General features: G+C 33.4%; 1 protein-coding gene across 1 annotated transcript; it reads right to left on the reverse strand.

Moving 5' to 3' along the window:
• Positions 1 to 5051: 5051 nt before the first annotated feature.
• Positions 5052 to 5735, reverse strand: LOC145685660 (uncharacterized). Its single transcript, XM_081758052.1, has one exon. It carries the CDS (start codon positions 5733 to 5735, stop codon positions 5052 to 5054), a length of 684 nt encoding a protein of 227 aa, XP_081614178.1.
• Between the last annotated feature and the right edge of the window lie 15489 nt (positions 5736 to 21224).

Genomic DNA, 21224 nt, shown 5'->3' on the forward strand with positions numbered 1-21224 from the left:
TATCTTTAAAGGATCCTAACCTGCTGTATCCAAATGTGCAGCTTTCAGATTTGTGTAGTGTCGCCTCAAGGGATTCCCCAAATGACGTTAGGGATTCCCGGACATTTTATGACGTAAATTGATTGGACAAGAGCATGTAAAAGACGCCTCATTGACTAGAAATAATACTACATGGCAGATCAGTATTCATACACACAGATTAAAAGATGGCGGATTAAGTAATGATTACTGTGCGTGGTTGCATATCTCCGCAAAAAGTACTAGTGAAAACGTTGTACAAGACTTCACTGGAAACGTTACGTGGCTACAATGTGGAAAATACGTACAACACAAGCTGATAGGTAACAGAAGATAAAGAAATTCCGATTGCTGATGTGCTCATATTAATGATATCGCAACGCTTTTAAAAATGTTTCAAATTTTACTACTACAGGAATTGAACAAGAACTACTATTAAAAGACATCTAAAGAACTCGTAATAATAATAATAATAATAATAATAATAATAATAATAATAATAATAATAATAATAATAATAATAATAATAATAATACACATAACTGTTTGAGCACATTTGTTTTGATCAGTATATCACATAAATGCGACTAACCATACGGACTTTTTTTTTTCAATTAATGTTCTAAACTGACTGACGTGAAACAAAACATTCATTCCACTTGCGATATTTGTTGTAACAGAGGCTGATGTTTCTTGTCCCAAATCGTATAACGGGACTGCATACCGAAGAAAATTGTAGGGAACAATGGCACAGAGAAGAGTCTTTGTTAAAATTAAAAGAGGATGGTTGTCAGAACTGTCACTACAAAACGTATTCAAAGTTTCGACCTGCCACTTAAATGCAAAGGTTACAGCAGCGGCGAAGGGACAGGCGGGCGCGTTGATACACTCCTGGCATTTCCCTAATGCTCCAGGCAGCACCAAAAATTCGAGAAAGCAAATCCTACTCTGATTGTACAGGCGTCGTATAGACTAGTTGTTTCATATGGCCCCAGAAAAAGAAATCAAAGAGATTAGGATCTGGTGAGCGAAGTGGCCAAGACACTGGTCGTTCTACGCCGATCCATTTGTTCGAAAAGAATGCGTTGAAAATATTTCGCATCTCCGCAGCGAAATGTGCTTTAGCACCGTCGTGCATATAAAAAAGCATGTTTCGACGAACAGCCAGTGGCATAATCTCTAATAGTTCAGGCAGAACCTCTTTCAAAAATATGCGATACTCCCACCTGGTCAAGCCTTGTGATAGTAGGTACGGCCAGATGAGATAATTATCAACAATTCCTGCCCAAATATTCACAGAACACCGTTTTTGATGAGCAAGAGTTGACGTTCCGTGTGGGTCTGTCTCAGATCACAAATGCTGATTGTGAGTATTGAACACTCCATCACGGGAAACGTAGCTTCATCTCTGAAGAGAACACGAGACATGAAGCGAGGTGTATTAGCATGCCGTTCGCATAGCTACTGGACAAACTGATCAACGTGAAATCTGAATCGCATGACCTCCCGCCGGGAATCGAACCCGGATCCTTCATGCAAAAGTCGCATACGCTAACGTCGCTTAGCCACAAAGGAGTTGGAAAAGATACTGGGGAGAATGACAGACGAGTATGTACATTACGAAACACAAATAAACTAAACAACATTAGCATTAGTAACAGATCGTCATTAAAAGCGATGTGATGTCATTAATATGAGCACATCAGCAATCGAAATTTCTTTATCTTCTGTTACCTATCAGCTTGTGTTATACGCATTTTTACATTGTAGCCACGTAACGTTTCCAGTGAATTATTATACAACGTTTTTACTAGTACTTTTTGAGGAGGTATGCAACCACGTATTCATTACCTCATCCGCCATCTTTTAATCTGTGTGTATGAATACTGATCTGCCAAGTAGTATTGTTTCTAGTCAATGAGGTGTCTTTTACATGCTCTTGTCCTCTCAATTTACGTTATAAGATGTCCGCGAAACCCTAACGTCCTTTGGGGAATCCCATGCGCGCCGCCACTGCACAATTTTGAAAGTTACAAATTTGGATAGATCAGGTTAGGATCCTTTGACGGTATCATGCTGCATCACGTCTACGCTTAGTAGTTAGTGAAATATTTAAGTCTAAAGTTCGTTTTCCCACGCTCTCGGCAGCCTATAACACGTAAATGACGCAGTTCGCCCTATGTTTATTAGAACTTTTTTTGTTTGTTTTACTTTCAGGAATCACCCCTCTGCTTTTGTACAACGAATTTAGAGCCATACTGTATGTATGTGTGTGTGTGTGTGTGTGTGTGTGTGAAGAACCATCATCTTGCCGCTAGATGACAATAATAACCACAATTGGCTATTTGTTTATTCATAAAGTTTCATTTGGCACAAAGTAAATTGGCTGAAACTGGATGGCATAAAGAAAAAATAAAGAAGATGCATCTCTTAAATTACAGTACTCCGTTGAGTTGTAAAGTTTCGTTAAGAGGTAAAAATGTTAAAACCTGCTGAAATTGTATTGGAATCATGCGTTAGTCTGTAAAACAAGGAACGTGTAACTATTAATAATCTAGATGTTTTGTAAGTTTGCAAATTAAAAGGGCGAGTTCGCCGCGGAGAAACACGAAAGTTAATTTGTGAGAGTAAGAATTCGGAATGAATTTTACCATTGATAATCTTATATAAAGTAAATCAGCGGGACATAAGTTCATTCAAGACATTAGTTCCTACTTCGAGTGATCAAGTAACTCAGGAATTCTAAATTTAACTATCGCAAAAAAGAAGTTTAGGACGGAGTCATCGCGAGATAGGTTAGTAGATACTGCCATATAGTACACAGATGAACAATATTTAGTGATCGGGGAAATAAAAGTCTTATAGAACATCATAAGATTAGGAAAATTTTGTACTTGAGGAAATCTAAAAAGTAGACAAGTAGTTTCATAGCTCTGGATGAGGTCAGAATGATGTGATCCACAAAGGAGAGTTTTCCATGAAAGACAACTCCTAGACCTTTTTGAGATGAAACACGTTAAATGGACACATTGCTCAGATTGTATATCTGACGAAATATATATATTTCTTTAAAAGAGATAGAGAGGGTATGGCAGATATTGTGGTTTAAAGACAGCCTCCAGTTGGAGCACCAGTTACTTAATATATCTATGTCAGAGTTCGTAAAGAAGAAATTTGGCATTTGTGATATCAAGGGCCTTAGGCATGTCAAGGTAAACTGTATCAAGCTGAGAGTTAGTCGTGATTGCTTGGGCTGTATGAGTGACTAACACTGACAAATTGATAAGTCAAGCTGGAAACCATGCTGAGAGCTCCTTGAAAAGATTTGACAAAGAAATATAATATGTCTCTAACTATTTTCTCGCTGAAAATAGAAACAGAAGAGAGAACAGCAATTGGCCTGTAAGATGACACTTGCTTTCTATCTCCACTCATGAAGATAGGTATGATATTGGGAATCTTCTGTAAATTGGGAAAGGTTACTTTAATTAAACAGACATTAAAATTTAATACTTAAAACAAAAACTTACAACACCAAGTGCTGAACTTTTGAAATTCCGTATTCCGTCACATGCTGCGCTAGTGTAGTTAGGTCTGAATGAAGGGCCGAAAAAGACTATTAGTCTTGGCCTCAGAATATACCCCCGTAGAAATTTCAAAGTCCGGAGAATATTATTGCTTGAATGAGATAAACACTGACCGAATAAATATAAAATCGTAGGAAGACATCTGTTATCATGAACGTTATCTTTTGGCAGTCATTTTTCAATATGGCAAAGTTGCAATAACACTTTCCGCATTATCTCGAGAACCACTGACACTTTCTTGAGTGATTTAAAAGTATAAACCTATGTTTTTGGGGTTGTAGAATCTGATGAAATTATTTCCAAGTTAGTTTTAAATAGTTTCGAGTGTATTCGTATCCCAGTATGTGTACTTACATGCCACCAAAACAGTTTAAAATTAAGTAATATAATTTCTTTTTATAATTTCAGGAAAAAGCAAGGATTACAAATATTTCTGCAGCAAGTACAACTCAAGGTGTTAAACTTAGTCGTCAGCTCATGAAAGAGCCCTTCGCTAGCAGCAGATGCATAATTTGTCAACAAAGTACGTCAGTGCGATTGACCAGTACGGCTGCCGGAATTTTTAAAAAAATACAAGAAGTTGTTGAAATTCGAATGACGATGTAAGAGAAAATATAAAAGCAAACGATGGAGAGAAAATAGTGTATCTCAGTTGCAACGTCTGTTATAAGGAATATACTACGAAACAAGATATCCGAAGGTATATCAAAACGTGTCGACATGGTAGCTATGTAACTCGAAAATCGGATGAAATCGAATGTGCTGAAAGGGTTGTTTAGAAAGAGAGAGAATATTTATTATTTCCATTAAGAACAGCGTCGCTTCAGTTAGAAAAACGGGAACGTTCTGAACCTAGTAGCATGAAGCTTTTATTATGTATCATACGAGAGTAGTATAGGCGTCTGTACGGACCACTTTTTTTGGACCACTTTTTCAATGATCAAGTTCAAATTTTACGCGTCTGTACGGACCACTTTTTTGGACCACTTTTTCAATGATCAAGTTCAAATTTTACGCGTCTGTACGGACCACTGTCTTTGGAGAACATAAACCACACAGAACATAAGAAGACGGAACATAATGACCTTTATGATATATAACCATAAAGGACTTAAATCTAACTAAAACTAAACCTAAACCTAAAACTTAAACCTAATAACCATAAGGTAAAGTATTGATGATATTATCTTTTTCCTTTAAAACAACTCTTTTGTGGTAATCCATTTGAAACTCTTTAGTCACAGGTTTGTTAACTAAATTTTTTGTTCTCTTGTCTCTTGTTATTTGATTATAATTAAGAGTTATGTTCGTTAGTTCTTTGTTAACAACCTTCTTTATGTTTTCACCATTAAGATTCAAAGAGTTCTCATAATTAAGAGTAAATCCTTTAATTTTCATCACAGTTTTGTTTTTATCTGTTTTGTAGTAATAACTCTTTGGACCAGTTCAATACCACTCAGTAATATAAACATCTTTTCCTAACTCATCTGCCCACTCACCAAGGTTACTACCAGTCTTTACTTCTATACCATTAACAATATAAACAATAGAATCAGTATCGTAATACGCTACATCTTCACCTAACTTATCCAACATGTCATAAAGTCTTAACCTCGCATGTGCTGTTGTAAAAGTTGCAATGTGAATATTAGTGGAATAAGAATTGTTAACATATACGTCTTTGTATTTATATGAAACTTGAACCATCTCGTCGCTGATAAACAAACATTCAGATATTTCTAATTTGTCATCTAAAAGTAACTCGTACCATCTTCTAACATCTGTAATGTATTCAGTTTGAGTTAAGTTTTGTCTTTGGCCAAACTTTCCCCATAACGAATTTAAACAAATTTTTGCAACTGCTCTCTTACCTGGATTTGCCATTATTTGATCAGGATTTAAATCAATATTCAGTGTGTCTTTAATAGTTTTAATATAATCATCTTTTGTTTGAAAGTCATCTTCCCATGGTGATGTTTCTAATTTGATTTTCATGAAGTCTTTAATGTAACCTCTAAAGAGTTTGTTACTTGTTTTGGGAAAATGTTGAATCTCGTAAATTTCAATTAACTCATAACCTTTCTCTAAAGCTTTATCTAACTCTATAGTTGGCCAAGTACCTGTTATCATTCTTTGTTCGTCACTGTGTGTACACGTCTTAGTTTGATTTATCATACATTGATTACATAAGGGCAACACCAACTTATTAATATTGTTATCTTTAACTGGTAATACAGGATGATACAATTGTTTTGGCGGAAGAACTTTACAAAGTATATAACCAAAGTACTTTTTACACTTGTATTTTTCAGGAGAGATAGACTTTAATGTTGTTGAGTGACCAATGGCAAATTGATCATAAAACAAAACAGTTGGATACAGGCTGCACACATCGATATATTTCATCTTCTTATTAGTAACTTTTAATTTTGAAGCATTGGTTCTACCACCAAAGAATGCATCTCTGAACTTTAGTTTCTCAATAAGACTAGTTTTTTGAATTAACCCTTGTATGCATATGCAGGGCCTCTCAGGCCCTGTGGGGTTTTATTTTCAAAGTTATTGCAAATCTATTCAATCAATAAGCCTTGCTCATTGTGTATTCTTTTAACATTCTTTTATGCATTCATGACTAGCTTTAAAATATTTTTTGCATTATCTGGAAAACAGTAATAATTGATTTAATTTAGTAACCCCTTAAATGCATATGCAGGGCCTGGGAGGCCCTAATGAAATAATAATGGTATGCGAATTATTTGACATAATTTTGTAAATAAAATTGTTCCTAAACGAATATGTTATTTATTTTTATTACTTCTTTTTATTATTATTATAGTTATTTGCAATTAGTTCTATTTATAATTGCTTATTTTATGCCCAGTAGATAGCGCTGCAATACATATGCAAGCTGTTATCAATCGTTTGTATATAAGATTTTTATATAATCTATCAGCCATTTATTAGAGGTTTTTGCTAACTTGTTTCCTTTGTTCGAACAATTACAGCAACATACTTGATACAATAAAGTTCTAATATATATATATATATATATATATATATATATATATATATATATATATATATATATATATATATATATATATATATATATACATATATATATTCCACTGTTGCTTTTATATTGTGACTAGGTGCAATTTGCAATGCCCAGTTACATTGGTGTGCAATTTGTATTATTTTCAGCGCAAAATGACATATACGGCTAGTGGAAAATGAACTACGAAGAGAGTGTGTGAGGATGACTTTGTCCGTTTTCTAAATGAGTGTCTTGATGATAGTGTACTGTCGAACTGTAAGAGTGAGGAATCTGAGGATGAAGAATCCAATAATACAGTTCATCAAGGAAGTGTAAGTGTAAGTGTAAGTGATGAACATTTCGATACGTCATCACGCTCTGAAAGCACCAGTGGGAATGAAGCTATTAGTGATTCTAATACACATTTTAGTCCAAACGACACAATTTGGAAAAAGAAAACACCTCCATCACGGACTCCAGCACATAATATAATGAAGTTTTTCCCAGGTGTTTCAAAGGGAGTGAAAATAATACGTCCAAAAGATGCATTTGACTGTTTCAACGCTCAATCATCATATGCCGTTGATGGTTTTGTATACACAGAAAGAAAACCAAAAGAAACCAGTTGAAGAGAAATCTGGGAACAATGTGATAGAACACCTCTGCAAAACCGTTTCTGGAACTTCACGAAATATTACTATGGATAATGTCTTTGATAGTGCTGATCTGGCAGAGTATATGCTAAAACAATGACATACGGTTATGGAAACACTAAGGCGAAACAAACGCGACATTCCAGTTGGAATGAGAGCCTCATCTCTTTGAGGAGTAGGTTCATCAATGTTTGCATTCAAGCAAAATGTCACTATGGTCAGCTAAGTGCCAAAGAAAAAGAAGACAGTGATTTTGATAACCAACATGTTTCATGATAAGGCAGTTGATGGAAATAGCACCAAAAGAAAGCCTGTGATTATAAACTATTACAACAAGACTAAATGTAGAAATGATGTTATGGGTTAAGACGTTAGAGACTATACATGCAAAAGACAAGCTAGAAGGTGACCCTTTGCTTTCTGGTCAAATATGATGGATGTGGCAGATAAATAGTCACATTGTTTTCAGGATGCAGAATCCAAATTTCTATGAAAACAAGAAAGACAATCGTCCATTATTCTTACAAGAACTGGCAGAAAATTTAATGAGAAACCAGGTGATTCTAAGATCACAAATACCCAACTTGCCACGAGCAACAATTAGTGTTTTGAAGATATAAGGAACTGAAAAGGAATAAGCAGGAGAAAAAATAAGATAATATGAATTTTGTCCATACAGTATTCATAGAAAGAGATCGTTGGTATGCTGCTAGTGTGGCAAAAGCATTTGCAAAGAGCACATAAAATGATTTGCAATTCATGCATTTTGTAGATACATTTTTCCTCAAAACTGCTAAACAATGATGTCATTTGCATACAAGAATGTCAGAAGTTATATAAATATTGTTCTTTTGTCGATTATAGTACCATTTCACACAGGTGTGTTTAGAATTTTAAAATAAACTAGAAAATTATGAAGTGTATGAGTAAACTGACAAAAGTATATTTGAAGAAAATATTTTGTTACAGCGTTTTTTTGTATTTTCTTCTAATTGTAATAAATATAAAATAATTGTAAACGTTGTTTTAAAACGTGTATACTTATGAAAATGCCCATTGTTGGTCTATTGTGTGATAAATTAAGCTATCATAGGGCTGCAAGTAATAATTTGCATCAAATTCCAAATAGAACCCTTTAAATACCATACAGGGCCTCGGAGGCCCTGCATATGCATTAGCGTATATTTACTGAACCATGTGGACAAGGGTTAACTGTTTGGCTCTTTTATCTTTTAACCAATCACACTCCCACATCTCTATAAGATTATAAGCAGCTTCTTTTATTTGTTGAGATCTTCTTCTTGTTTTCTCATATAGATCTTCCATTGTTTCGTGATTGACATTGTTGATAGTATACTTCTCAAAACATTTGTTGCAACCATGCCAGAAACAACCGTGATATTGATACACTGTCTTTGTTTTATAATCGTAACCATCAACTTTAGATCCACATATCGTTACTTCTCCATTGTTTAACGCGTGTTTAATATTATTGTTCTTAAAAGAATTTAACCATGCAATAGACTGTTTAGAGTATTTTTCTTTCTTTTCTTCTTTAATAATACCAATTGTGTTTTCTTGTATGTATTTTGATCTATAAATGCCCATACACACACTTGCAATTGTTAAGTATTGAAATGGATCAATGTTTGCTATTTCTAAAAACTGATTTTTTAGTTCTAAACAACCTCTTCTTAAAATATCTACATCCGAATCACAATACTCTCATAACTCTTTTTTAAAGTCAAACACATAATTTTCTTCTCTTCTTTCTTGATGCCACTTAAGAAACGCTTCTCTTTGATCTTTTTTCATGGTACTAATCCCATAGTATTTTGCGTTAGGTATTGGCCCAACATAGTTTTGATTTTCAGGCTTATTAAACAAATGTGGAAAATAACCTTTCTTTAATTCTTTTAGACCAAATGTCTTAGGAAAACTCGATAATGGTTGTGCTACAAAGTTAATACTATCAATAATTTTTATGTTTGCTTTTGGAATTTCAAGTAACATTAGCTTAGAGCCGTTATATATAGTGTAAGGCTTCAAAGCATTCTTAATGCAATACTGAAGAACAAAGTACGAATCATAAGCTTTGGCATTATGCGCAATACAAGTGTAACCACTATGTTCTTTTGAAACTAACCACTTAAAAAAATCGTCATTTGTTTCAAAGTAATATTTGCTACCTTTAAAGTCATGAGCAACTACATAATTAGCTTTATGAATTCCTGTGTCTTGTTGAGCTTCGTAATCAAACCATATATACTTTTCTGTGTAATTACAACTGTTCATTTGTTTAATACTCGACGTTAGAAAGTTCTTAATTATATACTTAAAGTCATCTACTGTTAACTTGTTGTTGTTCCATGCATCATATATCTTTTGAAGTTTCCTCCACTTAGACATGGTTTCGTACATGTTTTTTTCTTTAACAATTTTCTTACCACGATCTTCGATACCATAAGTCTTGTATAGCATAATAAACAAATCTCTAACAGTTAATTCTTTTTTAGCATTACACACACATTCATCATCACAATGACCTTTCTGGCGTTTGTATTGCATGTAACATTTGTGAACGTTTTCTTTAGCTACACAATTACAGTTGATACAGTAGTAATATCCACACTTGTGTTTCTTATATCTTAATAAAATTTTATTACAGCCTTTACACTTATAAACTTCTTTACAAACAACTGAATGGTTATCTTTACATGTTTGGTTATAACAAAATCGATTACAAGCTTCACAATAAATGTTATCAATCTCTTCTTCTTGATGTTCAGGTTGCTTACACATATTACAAATTGGTATAAATCGTATACATGATTTGTGTTTTTCTTTATGATCGTATGCTGTATCACACTTTTCACAATAATAAACACTTCCAATAAAAGCTTGCATGCTGTTAATTGCGTCAAAATGATTTCCACTTTTATATAAATAAATCTTCACCTCTTTGTCTTGCCCTGAGTAAATAATAGCGTTCATGTTTTCAGCACATACAACTTTAATTTGAATGTTTAATAGTTCTTCACATTGTTTAATGTTGTCTAATGTAAAACCGTCTTCACAGTAGCTCGGTAAACGATTACAAAGTCTCTCAGTTAATTTTGTCTGTATTTTTCTTCCACGTCTTATATCTTTAATGTTTTGTGGTGTTTGCTCTTGATCAAGTATTACATTTGTTTTATACGTTAAGGCAGAAATGATTGCACGTGGACAACACAAATTGTCATTGTTATTGATTTTGGTAATACATCTTTTAGCTTTTTTGTCTTCTGCAAGGTTTAATAATCGTCTGTTTGTTTTACTTCCTCTAGGCATGTTAATGATTTGAATATTAAATGTTGTTTCTTCAATATTGATTGTTTCGTCAGATGTTACAATTCTTTGCACGTGTGTTAATACATTTCTAGCATTTAGTTCAGTTGTTATTGGTGTTGATATTGCTTTAGTCCAAAATCCATCGTTGTGCACAACAACTCTTATTCTGTCATTCTTTTTAAAATTGGAAGCTTGTTTAGCTTGGTCAATCATATCGTCTACTGCTGTGTGTAATCTTTGTATTGTTTCAGTAAGTGTTTCACCTGTTATATTTGTCAGTTTTATTTTGTAATCTGTTGTATAGGATTTAAATTTTTCATTGTATGTCGGCTCATTAACATTTAAGATCTCGTAATATTTTTTATTTGTAAATAAATCATCATCAAATGGAAATAACTTTTTTAAATGCTTTCGCTTTAACTTTGGTGTATTTTGTGCTATTTCGCTTTCAGAGAACACTTCTTGTTTAAATGGGAATACATTTCTAATCTGCCTTCAGCTTTGTTCATCGTCATGTTGTTTAAGAAGGTCTATCAGTTCTGCTTTTCTTAATCGGGAATATCTTCTGATTCCCCTCTCTTTACATTGTCGCCTTAACTCTATTACAGTAAACTTATTATAATTATTCATCTTATTTGTTATATAGAAAATCTTCGTTAGTACTCTTCACCGGGTTATTTCAATTCATTTTTATTTTTCTAACACATCGTTTAAACATCTGCACGCGTCCGCCATTGCCTACATATGTTTCCTCGTTGTGTTAGTCTAGAACTTTCATGGGAAGACCCATCAAAGTCACATATACACATTTAAAACTGATTCATTTTTGTAAGCTTACTCATCATCATCATCATAATCATCACTACCATATTTGTATTCATCATCACTACTCAAATCAGATGTTTTTTGTTGCATTACTAATAACTCTTTTTCCTTTAACAGTATTTGCTTCTCTAGTAGTGTTGCTAAGAGTTTAAGATCTTGATGAATTAGTTCAAGTCTATCATGTAATAAATCAAAATGTGCTTCCATATTTGTTATATAGAAAACCAACAAAAATGAAATAAATATGAAAATTGGGTTTTGGTGGTGCCTAATTTCTTGTTGTAATATCGCAGGAGATCTTCGGAGGAACTCCCTATGTGCAAAATCCCACACAGCTATTTTTGGTAGCACCGATCGGAGCTCCCTATTTTGTTCTAATACAACGCTTCATACTTTGATGGGTTAATCCATAAAAGCAATGGTATATTTAGTTTCTCGTACTTAAATGTCTCTTAACTGAATAAACCTGTTAACAAGATCTATATCACTTAAATCTGTGTTCATATGCGAGCCGTGCCAAGTTATTCTATCATCATATCTTTCTTTAGCTCTGTTGTATAAGTTGACAGAGTTTGGATCGTCGATGTTAAGCAGAATACTCATACTTGGATACTTAAGTTTGAGTTGTTTAATCCTACTTTCGTAATTGCATGTTTGTACTCTTCCAACCCAATACTTATATCGTTCTATTTTTTCTTTTTGATCTCGTTCTTCTTCGTCATAGTAAAAGAGTATATTTTGAAGTTGTTCTTTAGTAAGGTTTTTCTTGATAATGAATAGCCTATGTATCTTTCCTGGATCTTCTGTATATGGTGCTGCAACTGTTTTAAGATAATCAACTTTGCTTTCTAGTTCTTGATTGTACAATCGTAATTGCTCCATTTGCTGTTCTATCTCTTGAACCTTTGTTTGGAGCAAGTCATTGTTGTTAAGGTATTGTTGAAAGTCTTGGGTGAAGTAGTCTTCAATAATGCTGCTACACTTATCATAAAAATCAAACGATAACCATGAAGCTATTTCAACCAACACTCTTTTGTATACATATGTTCCAGAAATCAACAAGTCGTTTTGGTTTGTACCTTTTGATTCTATATAATAATGTGATGATTTTTGGTGGAGCATTTCTGCTCCGCCTAATTTTGTGTTAATATATTCTAAAAGGTTTTTTGATCTAGATAATCTTAACCAATCTTTAAACGGCTTTCCTCCATCATGACACAGTTTAGTAGCATTGAAGTAACCGGTCTTCTTATCTATAATCAGTCTAAAGTCACCAAACAAACCATACCAATAGTTGTCCTTGATCTGCTCGTAACAAATATCGTTTAAACTAAGAGAACTATCCATAGTACTCATATTTATTATATAGAAAATCTTTATTTTTAACTTCATTTTCGTCACCAACTAGTTTTACTGTGTAAGACGAGTTTCTGAAGTTCCTAGCTTCGGAGGAATTTTGAAGTTTGTTGTAGTAGTCTAATCTCATATAAAGGCTGATTGCTATGAGCTTTTCAAAGGGGTCCACCAGCACTGGCCCCCTTTCAAACACACAAACTAGATCAACCCAACGACATGTTATGAGGGTAGCGTTTCGATACCCTTATCTCGTTCAAACTATCCTTTTATGGCGTAATAACCATAAAAGACAAACATTTATATTTACACTACAACATTACTTTTATCTATCCAACTATTATGCGAATCATCAAACCCTAGCCATTTGACATATATTTTGTCACCTTTCTTTCTCAACACCTTTTCTACCAAGTATTCATCTTTATGCTTCGTCTTTAATAGTTCTGGTTCGTAAAATCTACCTTGCACATCCTATTCTTCTAAATCTTTAATTCTATATGTAGGTGGATTAGATGGAATAACTTCACTAATAACAAATACTTCTGTTGACCAATTAGGTGTATATCCTTTCTCAAACAACCCTTTCGACTTACTTATACGAACATGATCACCTAACTTGTATTTGGGCTTAACACGCTTATATTCTTTTTGATACACTTTCTCCAATATCGTTCTCTCATTCTTCTTGTTAACTTCTATAGGTTTTAAACCAATTGTTCTATGAATTTGATGATTATACTCTTTAACTAGTGTTGGTAATATCTCTATCATTTATAATTCCCTTGTGTTGTGAACCTTTTCCACATGTTCTGCTTAAGCGTTCTATTGAATCTTTCAACCACAGAAGCTTTCTTACCACTATAGGTTGAGTAGTGATTAATCTGATTTTCCTCCATTAACTTCTTAAACTCTTTATTGTAAAACTCTTTACCTTGATCTGTTTGTAAGTTACTAGGTTTTCTCGTTCTTAATATGGATTCGAATGCTTCTGTAACATTCTTCCCACTCTTATCTTTAACAGGAACAGCAAATGCATATTTCGAGAACACATCTATAATCGTTAGCAAATACTTATAACCTTTATTGATTTTGGAAACACCTTTTAACACCCCACTATCCATTTCTACAAGATCAGCCTGCCAAAGATCATCGATACCTTTTATAACCACACTTAATCTGTCAAAGTTTTTTCTAGATGGTTTGTGAATTTCTTCTACAATGTCTTCTCTAACACCTTTACCTTCTTCTAGTCAATCAGGCTTTTTAACGAATTGAGTTTTAGTAATACCGCATACAGAACAAATACCTTTCTTTAGATATCTTCCATTCTTTGTTTGTTCAATTCTAATAGTATCTTTCTTCGTATCTGTCGATTTCTTGCACTTAACACAATACATCCTGTTTATTATATAGAAAATCAATAACTATCGCTGTTTAATATTCTGCTTTCAACATTCTCACCATCATCATCACTATCTTCGTCTTCTCTTTCTACATGCATAAGAAGCAATAGTAATTTACCATGTTTCAGACCAGAATCTTTAGATGGTCTAACTGCTAGATTATCATTTGTATTAAAGTGCAATGGAAAAGTTTCAACTAGAGAATCATTTAAATATAGATCTATATAATACGTATTGTAAGATGACTCTATATGCATTAACCTACCTTTATAAAGAAATTTGTATGTGATAAAGAATTTATGTATTAAAAAGAACGGAGTTTCAACATTTTCTGATATCAATCGACCGTAAAGCTCTATAACATGACTCCGTTTGATGAAGTTAAGCTCTTCTTTCAACATAGCAATATCTTTTCTCACAACTGTACTATCTAACTCTGATGTCATTTTAACATTACCAAAGATATCCATGTTTATTATATAGCAAACGTCCTTAGGAAAGCTGTCTTTCTATGTACATTACAACAAACAGTAATTGTCCTTCTTCCATAGCTGAATTTTTAGTTGGTTTAATTGTAATTATATCACTCTTGTTAAAGTTATAAGGTAAATTTTCAATCAAAGTATCACCCAAATATATCTCTAGAAAGTATTTGTCCAAACTTAACTCCATGTGCATTATTTTTCCATTATAGAGAAATTTGTAACCATTAGAGAGATTAAATATTCTAAAGATTGGCTCCTTAACGTTTTTAGCTCTCAATCGACATAATAGAGGTATGGTTTCTTTCTGCATAATCAATTTAGTAGTATCCATCTTAACCTTTTGAAAATCTTCTTTCTTGATGTATGTGTCTTGTAACGTTTCTAATGCATCTTCAAATCGTTTTCTATCGTTCTCTAATTGAACTTCTATCGATCTAAGTTGACTTACGCTAACAACATCATTTAAGTTCTGCAACAATTTTAATTTTTCTTCGCTAATATCAACATGATCTTTTCTATCTTTAACATTACAAAATATATCCATACTCATTTATTATACAGAAAATGCCCATCCTAGTTTTTCAAAACATTTCTTTAACATTTCTAACGAGGGGGCGTTGATTCGACGCCCCTAACTTCTGAAAAATTTTTCTGCCCATCCTAGTTTTTCAAAACATTTCTTTAACATCTCTATTTGTCTAGGTGAGTGTTTAAAATCAATATCAACATGAACATCATGCTTTTTCAACAGATAGTACAGTACACATTTCAAGTTAATAAACAATGCTCTTTCCGGATACAGCTCCCTAAAGACCTCGTGTAAGTTTTCGAAGTCGTTTATAAGTGTTTCCTCCATATGTTGTAATTTTAATGGTTTTTGATCGGTAAGGTGATAGTGTATTAAATAGACATCATCATAATATTTTGTGTATTTGTTTTTCTTTAGTACTTCTAGAACATCTTTTGTTGATATTAAATCTCTTGATATATCTCTAAGTTCACCATTTAACACCTTGAGCACCTCTCGGGAATAATTCTATCCTGTAAAGCTTGCAAACGAGATAACTGTAACTTAAACCTTTTTGTAGTATCGTACCATGGTTTTCTCGCACAAATAGCTTTCGTTTCTTCACAAGTACTGTAAACCCAACCACTCTCTACAAAACAATCGTCACAAATGTAACTACTCATACCTTTTGTTAATGACTTACTACCACAATAACTGCATTGTAATGGTCTAGAGCTATAATTCGACAACAAGTCCTTTAAGGTAATTATTGGACGTAACTTTTTCAACTCTTCTTCCGTGTACAAAAATTTTGGTATTAACCTTTTCCATAGATCAATAACATTGTATACGTTGTCTTTATCTTTTAAGTCTATCTCGCTAACATCCTGAAAATACTGATAAAAATTATAACTAACTAGTGGATCTAGCTCATCCTCATGCTTCTCAAAATAATCTAAAAATCTATTGTGTATAGCTTCCATATTTATCTTAAAGCAAAACTTTTATGGATACAAACCATAAAAGCGCTTAATCATTTTTAATCATATACATAACGTCGCTAAAAGAATACCCTTGATTTAGAAGATTTAAAACCTTAACACAAAGATGACCACATATAACTGAGTTAAAGTCTTGTATTCGTTCATCATTGTAAAATAAGTTTTCGGTACCAAGATATTGTACCAGTTGTTTAGGAGGCACACCACCATAAGAATCGAACACGTACTTTATGTTGTTATCTTTCCAATAGCATATCCAATGAGTACCAATGTTTTTTGATTTATCAAGGTTAACTACGCCGCACTCATGTACATAAGGTTTTTGTGGAAGTTCATCACTCATAAATACACCTCTAAATTGTTTTATCTTTAATTCTTTAGCCAACCTCTCTATATCGAAGTTGGTCAATGGTTTTAGTTTTTTGACTTCTTTGGTTTACCTGCTCCCTGCTTTTCTTCCATAGCCATATTGTGTCTTTTTTGTTCTTCAAGTTCTTGTTTATTTTTCTTAGCATCCAGTACAGTTTTAGTAATAGCTGCTGCACCACCTGCTAATGAGCCAACTGCTCCTAAAGCTGCTAAAATGGCTGGGATTGTAAAGATAAAACCACCAATATGCTCTTTCTTAATCTTTTTCATTTGTGCAGTAGTTAAAGTTAAATCCATTCCTTTACCTTCTTTAATTTTCTTGGCTTTATCGTTAAGTTGTTTCTTTGTTAATACATGATCAATATTTAAATCCTTTAGTTCGTTATAAGGAACACTAAACATACAACCTTTAATAGAACACATCTTCCTATTTATCTAAGAGAAAATCTTGGTTTGTAAAAGTACAGTTGTTGTTGCTCCACCAAAATCAATTAAGGAATCATTCTCATCTGTTATCCTTATCTCAAAATTATCAACCATGTCTTTGGATATAGGGAAAAATAATGGATAAGTAGGCTCGTAAATAATACTATGTTTGAACTCAGCATCTGTTTTGAATGATGCTATGATCCCTGTTTCTCTATGTGTGTATTCTGTATCTTTAACAAACATGCCATCTGCTATATTACAGTGAACATTTATAGTATCAAACGGATGAAACTTCGGCAACTTACTGCCAATATGTGTTTTGTTCTTTTCTAAAACTTCCAAAACATTAAACCCGAGGACAGTGCCTACACTCCCAATTGTAACATCATTACTATCAGTTTCAATTTTAACTCTATTTCTTAAGTGGTCTTCTGATAATGTTATGTTGATGGATTGAGATTTTAAATACTCATTAAGACTGTTTAAGCTGTATTGCCCTTCTGGTATAAAAACTTGCCTATCACCATATGAGAAACTGTTTTTTTGTGTTGTTATGTTTGGTGTCAGATATGTACTGTAAAATCCAACTAGTCCTACGCTTAAATAGTTGATCTTGTTGTCTAATTCGTAATGGAGCTTCTTCTTTAAAACAGAAGTATCACTCGTTAGCTTAAATACCTTAGCCATTTATTATATAATAAATGAACGAGTTTGATTTACCTAAAGATATTCCAAGAGAGAAAGTAATCAAGTTAATAGAAGATGTCATTCGAAAGTTAGAATGCAGTTTAAAGAAGAAAAAGAGAAAACTACGAATTGTTAAATATGCATACTACACTTTGATCACGTTGTCGGTTATACTTTCTGCGACAACTGGGTTTATTAATATTTTTATACCTGTAACAATTTACTCGATATTAACAACGTCTCTTGCAACTGGAAGTGCTATAATAACAGGTTTGTCTTCGAAGTTAAACATAAGCAAAAGAAAAGACGAGTATAAAACCATTGTCACTTGTATTAACTCATTTAAAGAACAGTTAGAGATGATAATAACATTGAATGGTGAAATGGATAGCGAATATATAAAAGATACGTTGCTTAAGATCAGAGAACAACTTAAAGATATAAGATCATAAGATTTGCCCCCGCTGTATTCGAATGTCCAAAAATGTTTCGTATTTGTATAAAGAACTCTAATCCTTAGCCCTTCACATGTGTAGGGCCTAAAAGTCTTGTAAACGTTTCAACTGTTTCCTTCGCATCACGTAAGACCAAAGTTTCAGAGTAGATGAAGAAGACAAAGTTACATACAAACAAATCAAGGTCCCGTTTTCCGGGATCTTGTCAGGTGTACATCCTCACACAAACTTCATCAACGAATCGGGTCTGTACTAGTAACAAGAGAAAAAACGGTGACCCGAATTTGGGTCATCGCTCTATGTATGAGGTCAAGGGTGGAGACCATATGACAAAAAAATATCAGAAACAATTCGAGAATCTAAGGTCCACCAGCACTGGACCTTTATCAGTTGGTCACCCTCAAACTGTTTTCATTAACGAACCCGAGGGTTTCAAACAAGCATCATATGAAGTCAAATTAGCAGGTAACAAGATCAATAACACCATATCAGGAACAAGGGTAAGGACGTTGGGAACATTCTTGGATATCAAAACCCACAAGAAGCAATCAGAGATCATGTAAGAACAAAATATCAGCGAGTATATAGAGATTTTAAGGGTGAGCAAAACGCTCATCCTACAGTTCATCCTCAAACTGTTTGAAAGGGGGCCAGTGCTGGTGGCCCCCTGATTTTCTCTATAATAAATGAGTAAGAAAACTATTAATTGGGATGTACAAGAGATGATAAAAGAAACAACAGCTAAGAAAAGAAATGGAGAGCTTATACCTGATGATGTTCGTTGTCTTATCGTAGGTTCGTCGGGGTCTGGTAAAACGTTTTTGCTATTTAACTTCTTATTACAGCCAGGTTGGTTAAACAATAATTACTTCTACATATATTCTAAAAGCATGAATCAGCCAAAGTATGAGCAGTTAAAAGATCGATTTGAAAAGGCAGAACTAAAGTTTAAGAAGCAAATAGCAACGTTCTTAAGCGGTAATGATTCTATTGTACCTATTGATGAATGTGAAAAATACTCTGTTGTTGTGTTTGACGATTACATTTTGGAGAATCAAGATACTGTTAGAAATTACTTTACAAGAGGTAGGCATAGACATTTAAACTGTTTCTATCTTGCACAAACATATTCAAAAGTACCTAAACAGCTTATAAGAGATAACGTCAACTTCCTATGTATAATACTAATCTCAAACATGTGTATTATGAGTTTGTTGGAGGAGATATGTCTTATGATAAATTTAAAGAGTTGTGTTCAAAATGTTGGCAAGAAGATTATGGTTTCATAGTAATTGATATGACAAGGAAGGTAAACAATGGTAAGTATAGGAACAAGATAAAACACTTCTTGAACGTTTGACGTTTTTTGATGTTTGACGTTTTAACGTTTGACGTTCTTTGACGTTTATTGACGTTTATTGACGTTCTCTGACGTTCATTGACGTTTGTTCGTTTGCTATACAATAAATGGATGAGAAAGAAATTGATAAGAATATTAAGTTGAAGGAGTTCTTGATAAAGGGCTTCAAATCTTGGAAGAAAGAAAGAGCAGGTATATACGATAAATTTAAGACACAAGAGCAACCTGTAATTGATGCTATTCAAAACTTGGGAAGTGAGATCAAAGAAGTAGCAGAACAAAATAAAAATCTAATAACTGAACTTGTTCCAGTTGCGCATAAGACGGCTTCAATAGATCCTAGTCTGCTAGAAACACCTAAAAAGATACCTTATGATAGTTCTCCAAGTAGTAGTGATACATTTATAACTGGAGAAATAAAACAAATGAGAAAACAAATTAAAGATAGAGTGGAAGGAGTAGAACCTTTAACAACAGCACAGTCATTTCGTAAGATTGCAACGAAATATTATAGTAAAAGAAATGATACTGTGTTTGGAATAAGAACTGTAGAAGAAGATGGAAAAATAATAAACAAGATAGGAAATTTGGAAGTTAAAGTGGATGGTGATGATTTGATAATTAATGGTAAAACTTATAAAGGAACAGAAGGTCTATGGGAATTGTTAACGATGAATACTAATAAAACCATTGAAGATTATGATGATGATGATTTTGAACAGTACAAGGAAATAATTATAGAATCAGATGCTGCCTTCCAAAAATATAATCGAGATAAAAAGGTAGCATCTAGTAGAGGTTCAAAGTACATTAATATTATCAAGGCTATTTGGGATAATTATATTAAACCAACTTTACCCCCAACTCCTAAAAAGAACACGACACCTAAAAGGACTGGTGAAGGAATTAAACGATATACAGAGATACCTAAAGAATATATATGGATGGATAATGTGAGAAAGTTAATTGATCGGCTAATAGTTATAGATGGAGAAGAAAGGGCTGGAAATCATAACTTTTACAATGAGAAAGTAGGTATAGTGAGTATGATTAATAATAAGCTTTCACAGTTTATTCCTAATGACCCAAAAGGTATAGGTTATTTGATTAAGATCTTAAATACATTACCACCACGATTCTGGAATGATGAGAAGCTTGGGAAAGGGTTAGTAAATGATTTGATTAATAAGCTCCCATTTGAATTACATATTCCAGGTTTCAGATTTTGCGGGCCTGGGACTAAGCTTCAAGAAAGGTTAGAGAGAGGTGATGAAGGTGTTAACCCATTAGATGAGGCTTGTAAAGAACACGATATATACTACAGAGACAATAAAGATACAGAGTCGAGACATATTGCAGATAAGGAACTAGAAACTAAAGCATGGAAAAGAGCATTTAGTATTGACGCGCCAATTGGTGAACGATTAGCTGCTTTTGGGGTTGGTACTGCTATGAATGCTAAGGTTAAGTTGGGATGGGGGTTATAAGAGCGGTGAATTGGCGCTCTTAACTTCTGAAGATTTTTAGCCCCTCTGTATTCGGAGGTCCAAAATGTCAAGTATTTTCATGAGTCTTTTATGGGTATATCCCATCAAAGCGTTGTTTTTACACTTAGTCTAAAGCTTGATGGTTAAAGCCATGAAGCCACAAAAATGAACACAACAACAAACTTAAAACCAAAAACCAATATGTCACAATGGACTCACTTATTAAAGACATCA

The sequence above is a fragment of the Thermobia domestica genome, chromosome 5 (genome assembly GCF_964235325.1).
Source record: "Thermobia domestica chromosome 5, izTheDome1.hap1.1, whole genome shotgun sequence".
NCBI classification, from domain to species: Eukaryota; Metazoa; Arthropoda; class Insecta; order Zygentoma; family Lepismatidae; genus Thermobia; species Thermobia domestica.

Bases quoted from the DNA above. Each gene is read 5' to 3' on its own strand.
- LOC145685660 (XM_081758052.1), bottom strand. From the start codon at position 5,735: ATGATAACAGGTACTTGGCCAACTATAGAGTTAGATAAAGCTTTAGAG.